General features: G+C 44.4%; 5 protein-coding genes across 5 annotated transcripts; 4 read left to right on the top strand and 1 right to left on the bottom strand.

Moving 5' to 3' along the window:
• Positions 1–2,193: 2,193 nt before the first annotated feature.
• On the top strand, positions 2,194–2,483 carry J4E85_000005 (uncharacterized protein; the record flags this gene model as incomplete). The annotated part of the gene is made up of 2 exons (XM_051464299.1): positions 2,194–2,327; positions 2,378–2,483. 2 exons carry the CDS (start codon positions 2,194–2,196, stop codon positions 2,481–2,483), a joined length of 240 nt encoding a protein of 79 aa, XP_051330820.1.
• Positions 2,484–4,225: 1,742 nt separating this feature from the next.
• On the top strand, positions 4,226–5,211 carry J4E85_000004 (uncharacterized protein; the record flags this gene model as incomplete). Its single annotated transcript, XM_051464298.1, has 2 exons — positions 4,226–4,489; positions 4,537–5,211. The coding sequence occupies 2 exons, from the start codon at positions 4,226–4,228 to the stop codon at positions 5,209–5,211; spliced, it is 939 nt and encodes a 312-aa protein (XP_051330819.1).
• A 575-nt stretch (positions 5,212–5,786) lies between these two features.
• On the top strand, positions 5,787–7,017 carry J4E85_000003 (uncharacterized protein; the record flags this gene model as incomplete). Its single annotated transcript, XM_051464297.1, has 2 exons — positions 5,787–5,871; positions 5,981–7,017. The coding sequence occupies 2 exons, from the start codon at positions 5,787–5,789 to the stop codon at positions 7,015–7,017; spliced, it is 1,122 nt and encodes a 373-aa protein (XP_051330818.1).
• Positions 7,018–7,461: 444 nt separating this feature from the next.
• On the top strand, positions 7,462–8,890 carry J4E85_000002 (uncharacterized protein; the record flags this gene model as incomplete). Its single annotated transcript, XM_051464296.1, has 5 exons — positions 7,462–7,486; positions 7,539–7,802; positions 7,861–8,154; positions 8,206–8,783; positions 8,837–8,890. 5 exons carry the CDS (start codon positions 7,462–7,464, stop codon positions 8,888–8,890), a joined length of 1,215 nt encoding a protein of 404 aa, XP_051330817.1.
• A 188-nt stretch (positions 8,891–9,078) lies between these two features.
• Positions 9,079–9,846, bottom strand: J4E85_000001 (uncharacterized protein; the record flags this gene model as incomplete). The annotated part of the gene is made up of 3 exons (XM_051464295.1): positions 9,079–9,609; positions 9,673–9,756; positions 9,811–9,846. The coding sequence occupies 3 exons, from the start codon at positions 9,844–9,846 to the stop codon at positions 9,079–9,081; spliced, it is 651 nt and encodes a 216-aa protein (XP_051330816.1).
• Positions 9,847–14,011: the final 4,165 nt, after the last annotated feature.

The raw sequence follows: 14,011 nt of genomic DNA, 5'->3' as shown, positions 1-14,011 counted from the left end.
TCTGAACAACGGGGGGTGGTCAGCGCTGTATTGACGGGTAGGAGTCTCGAAGAATCCTAAGGCAATATTGAACAGGCTCGAGCTGAGTTCCCGAAGTGACAGTTGCTGTAGCAGCGAGCTGAGCGAGCTGGAAGGGAAGGCTTCTTGCGTCACTCGCATGCCCTTGACTCGTTCAGAGCTAAGCTCGACGCGAAACATCAGTCAGTGCCGATGACGATGAACTCGGCACATGTTCCGGATTGACGTTACTTCCCGGGACAGTTCCACTGGAGGTTTGGCATCCATGGTGATGCAAGCCGCAACTCCACGAGCAGCATCATAGCCCACAAAACGCGCAAACAGCCGCACCTCCCTGCGTTGTCGTGAAAACGTAGCGAGCAGCATCATGGGGCTCTAGCTAGGAAGCGTTGTGGGGTGGTCAAACCCGTCAACGTGGATGCAGATCTGCGGGTTGACATGACGTCCATTAGGCGCGGTTGTAAGAGGGCTAGAGCCGTCAAAGGGAGGTGGTTTCGATCCTCATACGGAGTCGCGATGTGTTGTGCGCGCTCGGTCTCAGAGCGATGATGCGAATGGGAAAATTGAGATGCGAATCTGGCAGGAAGGGTCTAGACGCAGGGTAGCGGCATCGGGAATTCGGCCAGGGGATCGAACATACTCGAAAATAAAGAACCACATCTTCGATTCGAACATGTCAAATAGGCAGCCGCATCTAATTTGACAGGCAGATAATGCAGCGTGAAGATCATCTTTCGTGGGTCGCAGCCTCTGTCATTTGCTTAGATTAATTGCACATTTTCGATTGGAGGGCAGGGTGATGATCACAAGCCTGGACATGTGGCCTCTGAAGATTCTGCGTGGATCTCCCCTCGTGGTCGTTCCAGCCTTGGGCGTACGAAGCCCAGAATACACAACCATACCCAGAGAGTTGCCAGCCTCGGTATCCTAGCAGTACGGCGCGCTCCAAGATGCCCAAGGCGGCAGCGTAATGAAGACATCGTGACCGGGCGGTACCTGCGTCGTTGGTGGCCGGGGCGGTTGGTAAAGACCCTGCATGACGATGGCAGTGGCTGAGATGAAGCCGTCACACGGACAAACGTCAGAAGTGACGATGTTGCGCCAGAACATGTTGCGCTGAGCGGTTGGGTGGGGGCTATGAACGCAACGGGTATGCGGTAGCGCGAGACCCTGCTTTTGCGAGCCCTCCGCTAGACCCGCTTATACATAGCCCATGCAGGAGCGCCGGGCCGATCTCTGCCGTACTAGGATAAGATGACGTTCTCTGGTGCACGGAAACTTTGGGGCGCTGGAGCTTGGAGGGATCTTCCACTTTGCTGGGCTGCAGCCCTTGTGGAATGCGAGTTTCGAAGTTGAGCGAAGGAGGAGGTGTGACGTCGCTGGGCGGACTCGGTGCTCCACGAAGCGTGCAGACAGCCGTGCCGCTGGAATGTTGACATAGCTTCTGCGTCATGGCAGCTGGGTGAGCCTCACGGTGAGTCCGAAGTCGATAGCCTACTATGGGGAAAATAGCAAGCAACATGCGAAATCAACAGTTGCCGCTCGGCGGCTCTCAGACAGGACGCTGGGCATGTGCTGCCATGTACCGCCTGACCCTCAAGTCGCGACACCAGTCAACAGACGCGGTACGCCTATCCTCCGCTGTCAATGGCCAGCCTGCCCTGCTGCTAGAAAGTCCCCTAAACAGTTGTCCCAGCACCCCCGTCATTGCCGACATCATCAGCAAGCCCGGAAGTCGTGATGCCCAGGTACCAGACCCACCGCAAACGGGGATGTGAGTATCGGAAGCCGGTGATTGGTGGACAAGGCCACCACAGCCCAACATAGAAGGACCCTGTAGATCTCTGATTGCAAGCCTCGAAGCTGGCGGCCCACTAGCGCGCTGGTCATGGTGGATCACTTCTTTGAGCCGACAGTCATGGGCCGATCTCTTGCCTTGCGCAGTCATGATGGGCCAAGTCGTTCCGTCCGCCTCTGTTGTGCGTGCGTTGTGAGACGCAGGAGGGTATATAGTTCGCACCCCGCTTGCTGATTCTCTAGATCCCATCAACAGCACCCAGCTCATCGATTCACATACAAATCCTCGATCTCCAGCACACCCTCCGCACACATCTTATCTTACTTAAGCTTCTACTATCTTGCCTCCATCACAACTTCAACTACACATCTACAACAATGTCTGCCATGACTGAGAACCGCCAACAAGTCTACGTCTCCGACGGCTTCTCGGAGCCCATGAGCGCTCAGCACAACTTTGCCAACAACTTCGACCTCAATGACCCCGACCGGGCCATGACCGACTACCAGAGGTATGTTGTTACTGTTGCACATGACTCGTATCAGTCACTAACAATACCAGGATCATGCACGAGCACACTAAGCGCCAGCTCACCACTGCCACCGACTCTGCTCGTCGACGAAGCGGCGCATCGTCTTCCGACTCTGTCAGCTCCGCCAGCTCATAACAATCATCTTGATTGTACATTGCACAACCATCTTCATTTCAAGCGTCTGAGACGCTATTTGTATTAGCGATGCATGGTTAAAGATCACGCTTTGATCTGACTTTATTTACGAGAGAGCCTGGCGTTTGGGAGTCTACATATGGCTTTCGCCAATGGCATGCACATCACGGTGTTGGATCGATTCAACGATATTCTCTTTATCTCAATCAATTCAACGTCTCTATCAGGAGATTTAAATCATCATTTACAATTACCCATTTGAGTGACATGTTCTTCCTTCGTGATATTGGTCACTTTTAGTTTCCGTGGTGGTCGTTCAACCTCCTTTCAACCTGTACCCGTGGCAACGTTGACGCGTGGACTTTGACCCTGGACGTCCTCGGTACGACGCATTGACCTTGACGCCTCTCATCACGCAATTCCAAGGTTTCACCGGCCACTTCTCATGCTAGCCATCAAGCCACGATACTCCCTACTTCTGCAGCATGCAACTTCGTACATGCACCAACGTACACACCGAAAGTTCCTCGCGAAAAGGCTTCAAATTCGAGCGCGAGCCCACAAGTACATGCAGATGACTACAGGGTCTTGCCGTCTCGCTTGGTCACAGTTCACCGTGGTTGCAGCGGCTACTGCATGTCGAAACGGCTCGTGCGACCACCAATTATTATCACTAGCCCCGGCCAGGACCCTGATTTTACAAAATGCACTAGTATCTTGCAGGATCTCGTCCAGAATCCCGTGATGCGGAAAGAAAAGCCGATGTAGTCCCGTTGAGGGCCAGGAAATTGCATGGTGCGAAGCTTGAATCTTGGAAGGAAGATGCAGGTGGGGCTGAAGGACCGAAAAGACACTCAGACTGTGGTAATGGGGTGTGGTTTCAGGGGAATGCGAGCAAGATTTACATCACAGCCATCTGATGTAAGCAACACCGTACTACATGTCTTGTTTACAGAGGCGCAGTGTGAGTAGAGTACCTAGGTAATGACAAGGCCTTTCGATCCACTACTCGTTGTACAACCAGGAATTCCACGTCCAGATTCCTTGCGATCAATTTCGGAGACACCACTAGAGACGCCGTTGACCTGGTCTCCCAGCATGTTCAAGCTCTAGACGAAGTTGCAATTGCAAGCCGTTTTCAGGTTTGTTCCCTGCAATAGTATGCACACGTGTTTGTGCTTCCAGCGCGACCCTTCCCAGGTTGAGCTCTGCATCCTGGATAACCACGCTGCTTTGATGCTGACGTGTCTCGGACTACCAAATTATCTACAGACATAAGAAGAACAACTACAATGCTCATTTGCGAAATATCAGCAGGAAATACTGCGGTACCTAGTATTCCACGTAGCGACCAATAGGCCAGCGCCTTAGCGCAGCAAAAGCTTCGGTCATACAGCTACCGAGCCGATATCGCAAATACTCCGAAGTTCTTCTGCCGACGAAGATTCGCGAGAAGAAGAATGGCGAGTGATTGTTGTTCTTGCTGCACGTGTCGCCATGCAACGAGGCCTCCAGAAGCAAGCCATACTGCCACGGGCCGAGCAGCTTGCCCGGATTGGCCGGATGTCCACGGCTGTCCCCACCAGTGACATCGTTGACAAGCTTCAATGCGAACTCTCATCAACCGTCAATTGTCACCCTTCAATCGCTTCGTTGAAGTTGCGCTTCGTCCATAAAGCTTCTGCATTGCTTGCTTTATTTTCCTGTTCGCTCTGCATCTTCCGTGTCGCGTCGCCTTCGTCATGCGCTCCTTCGCTCTTACCGCCAGTCTGGCCGCGCTCTGCAGCGCAGCACCATATGGGCAGCAGACGCCACTCAAGAACATACTCGAGAACACAGACAAGAGCGATAAATACACGTACCCAACGGATTTTACGAGGGAGATTATCCCCAAGCCGTTCCACAGCCATAATGATTACTGGCGCGATGTGCCGTTCTATTCGGGTCTGAGCCAGGGTGCTATATCGACAGAAGCTGATGTGTGGCTTCTAAATGGCACGCTCTACGTAAGGTACGCGTCTTGAATTCATCCGATACCGCTAATGAATGATAGGTCGGCCATGAGCCTGCTGCCCTTACCGACAAGCGCACTCTCCAGTCTCTCTATCTGGAGCCAATTCTCGACACTCTGCATCGCCTGAACCCGAAGACTCGATTCGTGCAGCCAGGCGAGCAGAATGGTGTATTCGACACCTCTAGCGGACAGACTCTTTACTTCTTCATCGACTTGAAGACTGCCGCCGATGAGACCTGGCCCGCTGTTCTTGAAGCCTTAGAGCCTCTGCGAAGCGGCGACTGGTTGACAACTTACGACGGAACCAATCTGCGCAAGAATCCCGTTACCGTCATTGGAACTGGAAACACCCAGCTTTCGGACGTTCTTGCGTCGTCTCCACGTGACGTCTTCTTTGACGCGCCACTTGCTGATCTCAACGACTCCAAATATGCCGACCTCACCGCAAACGAGTCACCAATTGCGTCCACAAACTTTGCGTCGTCCTTTGGCGAAGTGCGCAAGCGGGAGTTCAACGATACGCAGCTGGAGACGCTGAGGAGCCAGCTTGACATGGCACATGAGAAGGGCATCATGGCCAGGTATTGGAACCAGCCGGCGTACCCGATCGGTACGAGAAACGCGGTTTGGCGTATTCTCTGGGACGAGGGCGTCGATCTGCTCAACGTTGATGATCTTGCGGCGGCGGCTGCCTTCTGGGAGGGCACTGGTTAATGAACGAGATGTATCTGGGCTACACAAAGCTATATGCACATCAAAGTACATAGGTATATAAGTAATGATCAAGGCCATCCAATGATGAATTCATGAAAATAAGCAATTGCTCGCAATGGTTCGTCGCGTGAGGCACACGTTCGCAGCTCGCTTAGTGCGGCTCTTTCTGGTTCCTGCAGAAGCTCATCCCTGTAACCCCGGATTACGTACTCGCCCGAGATTTTCCACATGTCAGTCATCTCAGCAATTGCGTTCTAGATCCCATCTCATATTCTTTGTCCTCATCAGAGACTACCCGGCAGACATCCTCACCACCGTCTTTCCACATATATCCGTCACCTACGTACGCGGCTGTGCCGGGACTCGCTTGCATAGCTATAGCCGGCCGCTCTTTGTTCAGAGAAACGTTCACGTCGCGTTTCATCGCTAGGGAAGGGACCTGCAAGCTTGCGAGCATCTGTCATCAAGAGTAAAGTCGCAAGGACTTTGGGCCAGCTCCTCCGACTTTTGAGAGCTGCTCCAAAATTGTGCGACTGAGAAAGAGCTAGGAATTCGGTGGTTACGTCATAGCGAAGATGTTTCCTCCATCGCAAGGCTTGCGACTGGACATTGATGCCATCAGTCAGATATTTGGTTCAATAAGCATCGCATGCTGGATAGGTACGTGGGATACAGCTTCTCGTACTGCTACGTGCTGTGCAACGCGCTTGCCTTGTGTTGCTTTTGCATGGCTGTTACCTCGGCACGCCGGAGCTAACGTGTGCGACAGTTGTTTTCTCACCTCAGATTATCGAGAATTGGAAGAGAGGCTCAGCGGAGGGCCTTTCAGTAGTCTTCATCGTAGTATGGCTACTCGGCGACTTCTTCAATATCATAGGCGCGGTGCTGCAAGGTGTCCTGCCAACGATGACCATATTGGCCGTGTATTACACTCTAGCCGACATCGTGCTGCTGCTACAGTGCTTCTACTACAAGGGCTTTACGTTGCGCGATGAGTATAAGAAACCCGCCGATGAATCCGACACGGATAGCGAAGTTAGTGAGCAGTCACCGCTTCTACCTCATCGCAGACCCCAGTCGAGCGGCTCACCCTATACAAACGGCAACGGCCATGGAATCGAAGTCCAGAGACCGCGCATTTCGGATATCGATCGCCGTGGCTCAGGCCATTCCCAAGGGTCATTCCGTGAGCGCTATCTCTCCATTGACGGCACGCATCTCTCGCCTGTCACACCGCTCCACGATGACTCAACTGCTGCACATCAAAATGGCGCAGTTACAGCCAGGTCTCAGCCGACCCAGTCCAGTCTGCAAACGATCCTCTTCAATCTTGGAACCATAGTTCTTGTATGCGCGGCCGGTGTTTTCGGTTGGTATCTTAGCGCACGAAACTCCACCGCTCCCAGCCAGCCCGACGGCGAGGACTCATCACCCGAATCAACCCTGCACTTCAACCTTTGGGGCCAGGTTTCAGGTTACGTTTGTGCCGCGCTTTATCTTGGGTCCCGCGTCCCACAGCTCCTGCTCAACTACCGCCGCAAGTCGACCGAGGGCATCAGCATGTTGTTCTTTCTGTTTGCTTGCCTGGGTAACCTGACGTATGTTCTGAGTATCCTGGTATACAAGCCCAAGTGTGGGGGCCACGTTTGTCAAGATGGGGAGGGACGCGCTGAGTACGGCAAATACATTGCGGTCAATATGAGCTGGCTGTTGGGCAGCTTTGGCACATTGTTGTTGGATGCCGGCGTGTTTGTGCAGTACTTCTTGTATAGGGTGGACGATGATGAGAGTGATGAGGAAGAGTAGACAGGTTCTACGTCAGGTGTCAAAAGTGTATTGAAATGAGCGTTTTGGTACATGCATGACGATTGATCATGCGGGCAGTGCGTGCACAGCCACGAGATTGTATATTATACATAGCGGCGTCTGTTGGGACAGCTGATTCCTTCTTTAGGAGTCTAATCGGTGCCTGGAGTTGCTAAATGCTTAGTAGTCTCGACTTCCGACATCAAGATACGGGATTCGCCCGGGTTCGTTTGCGGCCGACTGGCTACGTGCCACGCGCATTCGACGCCTTGGGCTGGAATACGTGCGTTTGCTAGCACGCCAGAGTAAATTCAATCAGAATTCAACAGAATTTAAGCATCTCATCACATTCCACTCCTCTTCATCAGTATCTCGAAACAACATTATCTTGCTCTCTATCTGCGACGTGACAGGCAACCACCGGAATTGGTCAACACAACCATCATGCCCACTAACAAGCACTTGAAAAGTTCGTTGAGTTCTTTCTCCCTATGCAGCAGAGTTTTTACTAACATCTGCAGGCATTGTCTTCTGCGCCGCCGCGAAAGTAGAAGCAGACATACGCACCTACCCCACACGCTTCCACGACATCGAAGAAGTCAAAGAGTACATCAACACTACCTGCAAGCAGTCTGGGAACCAGTACATCACCACCAAGCAGTTCTTGACGAAGCAGGAGCTGGCATACATCAAGGACAAGGTATGCTTTGTTGTAGCCTGCAAGGCTTTCAAGCAGGGAGAGTTCTACCTGGAGGTCGGATTGGTAGATCGGCCGGCTTTGAGAGGTATGCTTGTTGCGATTCTATGTTTGTACTTCCGAAACTCATATGTAACGTGCTTTAGCGGCCGTCGAAGCAGACATTGGACGCCTCCTTCCTCTCGTACCTTATTGGCCCCACTTCTCCGGTGTGGACGATGCTCTTGTACACGTTGACAGTGTTGCACGTTGGAAAGGCTTCGCATACACAGAGTTCAAAGGGGTTGAGAAGGACAAGTTTCGGCGTTACGTAAACTTCAATACTGTGAGACATGCTTTTGAAGATGGTCGCTTTGAGATGGATGTCCCCGGTGAGGATTGGCGGTGCCGAAAGCCCAAGGGGTCAAAAGCGCCTGGGATGAAGTTGACTACGATGAACCGTATGCCATCTCACTTTTGAACGCTTTATGCTACACTGACTCATTAAATAGGAGCTATCGAGAGCGACATTAAAGAGCTCTTCACCCGCATCCCCACATGGCTACCAACGTTCTCTTCCCTCAACGCGGCCCGGGACTACGTTGCCGGTTACTCGCGCTGCATCCACTTCTCATACACATACTGGCCTGACATCGAACCATTTCGCTTCCGGAAGATCGTCAACTTCAGCACGGCAAAGCTGGCGTTTAAGCGGGGAAAGTTTAAGATCTGGGAAGGATATGAGGAAGAAGAGCAGTCTGATGATACGGATGAGACTGCCGTCGAGAGCACTGAAGTCAAGAAGACAGAGAGGGACGTTTCTACACTGGCGTATCGGATCCGTTCCACCGAGTCTACTGTGACCCCGCCTGTCGAGACACCCGTCTTTTCTACTGCCACCGCCTTCGGAGACGCTATCGACTCCATCAACACGGCGATTGCGGATACTACTGCTAACGATGTGCCAGACTTGCTGCTAGAGGAGATTCCTGGGTGTGTGGGCATTGTACAAGAAGATCAGGAGCCCGACATACCAACCCAGGTGGCTACGGTGCCGCTTTTGGTTGAGATTGACGAGGACCCGTTCAAAGTGAGTGTCTCTTAGTGTAATTCCTGGGCATCTGCTAACCATCTTCACTCCAGGATTTGATCGCTGTCTTGAAGCGTGAGAGTGTTCTCAAAGCGGCTTTCGAGTGATGCAAGTTGAGAGTCTGGGGTACTAAATTGTGTTGCGTGCATCAAAAAGTTGTGTCTTTTGCTTGTACACTGCTGCCTGTGTAGCTGGTCGATGGTGGGAGCAAAGGTGACCATCGACACATATCATATCATATTCGAGGTTGTCATACTACTGCTCAGATATCCGAGGAATCAATTTCACTCGGTATTCAAACCTCATCACCGCTCTCCTTCTCGTTATCCACGATGTCAATCACATCATCCATGACAGTCTCCTTACCCTTACCCTTTCCATCCCTCTTCGCCTTCAATTTGGCAATCTCAATCTCAATGCCCATATCGACCTCCCTCCTCAGGTTCTTGTAGAAACCCATCTTGAACAAGATCTCATACCACACGAACAGCGGTGCCAGAAACAGGGCTTGGACCAGATTGTCTAGCAAAGCCGGCTTCCGTCCCTCAAATTTTCCGTGTCCTACAAATTGTAGTATCCAGCTCACGACATGAATGGCACCGGCAATGCTGTTGACTTTGGTCTTGTTGTAGCGCTGCGTGAGGCGGTTGGAGAGGGATGCGAAGGCGAGGATGATGGGGGTGACGGCGACGCCGGCGAGGTTGGGGGAGAGCATGAGGTATAAAGTCGAATAGGTGGCTGCGGCAATTGTGCCTAGGTTTAACGGAAGGTTGAGACGCGTAAGGAGCGGGTGCTGACGGATGGGGAGGGTGGGTGTGTTGGTGCCCTAGAAGGTCGGGTCAGTCAGCGATCTATACTGAGAGGACGGAAGGATAGGATGGCGACGCACAAACAAGATTCCTGTTGCGAGCAGGACGGGCACGCATGCTATGTGGATGGCGACATTGGTTGGATCGCGGTGGTATGCGCCATACTGCTCTTCGCATTAGCCAGCGAGCGCGCTCTGGGGCTGTACGGGCGCCATTACGAAGACGAGGTTCTTCTTCAGGTCAAAGACTGGCATCTTGGGTGTTCGTCAAGCAGACGTGATGCTTTGCGACAAGGCTGGTGATGTGCTCGCGAGGCGGCGGCAGCGCAGGCGTTGTATAAGAGCGTGCGGGAACTGCGGAAGATGCGGGGAAATGGCTGCGAGAAGCGGATCCGACGTCCAAGTCAGGGGAGCAACGTATGGGGGTAAGTCAACTTTAAGTCGGAAGACAGGAAAGGAAGAGGATATGCCCCGGGATCGTCGGGTTCCTGGAGCTATGGGGTTGCTGATGGTCAGCCCACCCTCGCGGCGGCGGCCGTGATAGCTGCGCTGGGGTGCATTGGCTGGTGGTTAGCTTCGTGCCGAGGCTGACTGCCGAGGCACCTCCTGTCAGAGCCCTTTGGGGTTTGGCGCAGCATCCGAATAGCCGTTGCGATGCTTCCTGGTGCATGTGAAAGTGGTTGATGGTGGTTTCCGCTAGCATCCAGATGCGCGCTGCGCTTGAGAAGCGCGTTTTTGTGGGGCCGCATGACGATAGGCGTCGTCTTGAGTAGTGGGGATTCTGTCGGCGATCCGTCTCCACGACGAACCACTTCACATCGCCATCTACCTTTGTCAAGTCTTGTCTAATGCCATTTCGTTACCCTACTGCTGTGGAAGTCATCACACATCCAACGAAAGAGAGAAGGAGCAATGCGGAACAAGCGATGGGTCCGACTAAAATTACAACCCAGGACAGACTGTAATGCCCAGTTGAGCAATTTCGAGGGTATTAACAACAAAGCGATAAGAGCAGCCTTAAGCTTTAGTTTGTGTTACACTTTATAGAGATAAAATTTTGTTTTATCTAATTACTAATAATACTACTAAACTTAATAATTCTAATAAGTTAGCTAGCCTAATAATGCTAAATCTATAATATATAGCTTATTTATTTATAATAGTAAAGCTATAATTACTATTTTTAATAGCTATTTATAATACCTCTAGACTTATATAACTATTTTTTTAACTACTATAGTAGTAGTATTAAACTATATAGTAATTATATTTAGCTTTTTTACTTATTACTATATATAAGTAATAATATCTACTTTATTTATAAAACATTTTTTTTTTTAAAAAGTAATTTCTTATATTCTTTTTTATAGTATTTAGTTTTTTTTTTTTTTTACTATTATTTATAATACTTTAATATTTTATATTACTAGTACTTTTTTTTATTTATTAAGTTAACTATTACTTTAGTATACTTTTAAAATAATTATATAAAGTATAAAAGTATTAACTATAGTAGTAAATACTTTTACTTTATTATTTTTATTTTTATAAAACTTAATTTTTTTAATATTTTAAAAGCGTATATTAGTAGTATAAAAGTAAATTTAAGTCTTACTAAAGTTTATAAAGTACTTAAAAACTTAATTTAGAAAATATAAAGTAAAAATATTAAAGATCTAAGCTATAAAACTAATATAAATATCTAAAGTAAAATTAAAAAAAGTAAGTTTTAATAAAAAGAGTAACTATAGTTTTTATAGTATAGAGTTAAAGTTTTTAAACTTATACTAAAACTAGCTTTTACTTTTAAAAGTTTTTTAGCTAGCTATTTTATAAAAGCTTTTAAAATACTAAAATAAATATTTATAAAAAGTTCTAATATTATATAAGTATAAAAAAAATAGTAGTAGTAAAAAAATATATACTAACTTATATATAAAAATATATAGTATTTTTACTTTATAACTATAATAGTTTAGTTTCTTAGATATTAGATTTACCTTAGGCTAATAGTCTATATATATATATTTTACCTCTAAGTACTTCTTCTAAGCTTTACTATAATAATATTATAATTTAATATAATATTATTATCTAATCTTTATATAACTTTTATATATTATTATAGTCTTTAATTCTCTAATAGTAACTTAGTAATATAGCTAGTTACTTTTATAAAATCTATATAAGTAACTATATTATTAATTCTTTAGTTTCTAGTTAGTAACTCTCTAATTAGAGATATTTTCTATATTCTTTTCTATACTACTAGTTTTAGTTCTACTATAAGCGCTATAACTAACTTAGTAGTAACTACTCTTAGTAGTAGTATTCTTTTATTTACTAAGTCTACTATAGCCTCTACTACTTATAGTTAGTATAGTAGCTAGCTATAGTAGTCTATATTCTTATACTATACTACACCTACTATAGTTATCTAGAACTTTCTTATAACTACTATCTTTAGTTTATAAAACTTTTATTAGAATCTACTTTACTTCTATAGATTCTCTAATCTATAAAAGAATAGCTTTTAAGAAGAAGTAGTAAGCGTATAATTATAGTAGCTATAAATAGAATAAAAAGTATAAGTATAGTAAGTATAAGTTAAGTAGCTAGAATATAGTAGATATTCTAAGTTAATTTAAGTTATATATATATTATTAGAGTATAGTAGCTAAAGAGCTAAAGAAAAAGAAAAAGCTAAGAAAGTAGTTTAGTTATAAGAGAGTAGTAGTAAAAAAGCGCGTAGCGTATTTATAAGAACTTTAATCTAAGAAGTATTTTATATTAAATATTTTCTAAATCTCTAAATATTTAAAAGTATTAATAAAATAATACCTTCTTTTATTCTAAGACTAGTTATAACTAGTAAGTATTCTATAGTATATATATATATATATATAGTAGCTAATTATATATAAATCTAGAAAGCTATCTAATATAAATTATAAATAAAATAAACTTTAAGTTTCTAAGCGTAGAGATAATTATATATAAAAAAGTAGCTAAAGTTACTAAAAATAATAAAAAGATAACTAGCGTATTAAAGCTAAAGTTATAGTAATAGCTTAGTTTATTTAGATAGTTTTTTAAAAATATAAAAAAGTAAGTAAGTATATAGTAAGTATATATATATATATACGTATATATAGCTATATAGTATAGACTAATAAAAAATAAGTAAGCTAAAAGGCACTAAGAATATATTTATAAAGTAGTAGAATAATCTAATAAAGATATTAATTATTTAGATTAGCTAGTAGAAAATAAGTAATACTAGACTAGAATTCTTAAAGGCGCTAAAGATATAAGATAATCTAGAGAAGTATTTTCTTTTTACTTAAGTAGTACTAAAGCGCGTAGTATAATATATTAGTTAAGTCTTATATTAGTATAAGTATTTATATAGTAGAGTAATTATTTATATTAAAAGTTATTAAAGTTAGAGAGTAGTTATAATTACTTAATTATAGATATGTAATTACTTAGCTCTTAGGTATATAACTAGAGATTTTATTCTAACTTTCTTTTATAGTAGATTAATTATAATATACTTAATAATCTTTAATTATTAATTATCTCTAGCTCTAATAGTTATAAGCCTAGCTACTTAATTATAGAACTAATTTCTACTATATATTAAAGCTTACTAAAAGATAAATTAGTTAATTTTATTTCTACTTTACTCTCTTTAAATATTTTATAATTAGAACTTTTCTTACGTAATTACTTAATTACTACTTACTTCTTTATTATTCTTTATATCTCTATATTAATTCTACACTCTAACTTTATAGATATAAGTAATTATAATATAGCTATTATAGCTATAGATATACTTTTTAAGAAGTAATCTAACTAGAATACTTAGTTTACGCTTCTTAAGTAATACTATAATAAAAAGAGTATCTAGAAAGAGATTAATTCTAATCTTCTAGATATTAAATATATAGATACTTAGAAGTCTAAGTTTTTTAACTTTTTAGTTCTAGAGCTTATAGCTCTAGCTTCTCTCTCTATAGAGCTAACTAAGAATTAAAAGAATAAGTATAATAAAGCTACTTATAAGTATAATACTTTCTTATAAAATTATAATTATAAGACTAAGAATAGTACTATACTTATAGCTTACTAGAACTATAAGACTAAGTAGTAGTTAAGAAAGAGTAAGAAAATTAATAATATTAAGAACTAGATTATACGCACTATTATACTAGATTATCTATTACTTATAACTATAAGTAATAATAGTAGAATAGTTTAGTTTTTTATAAAAACTCTTAAAACTATACTTACTTTTATAAATTAGACTATATAATATATAGTTTATATAAAGTATTATACTTACTTTAAAAAAACTTAGAAAAGTACTACTAAGAAGTAGTTTACTAACTAGTTAATACTTTACTAGAAAGTA

This window comes from Alternaria conjuncta (genome assembly GCF_024043145.1).
Source record: "Alternaria conjuncta strain BMP 0040 chromosome Unknown scaffold_1, whole genome shotgun sequence".
In the NCBI taxonomy this organism is placed as follows: Eukaryota; Fungi; Ascomycota; class Dothideomycetes; order Pleosporales; family Pleosporaceae; genus Alternaria; species Alternaria conjuncta.
Note: the sequence above shows the minus strand (reverse complement) of the source record. Positions and strands in the feature narration are given on the sequence as shown.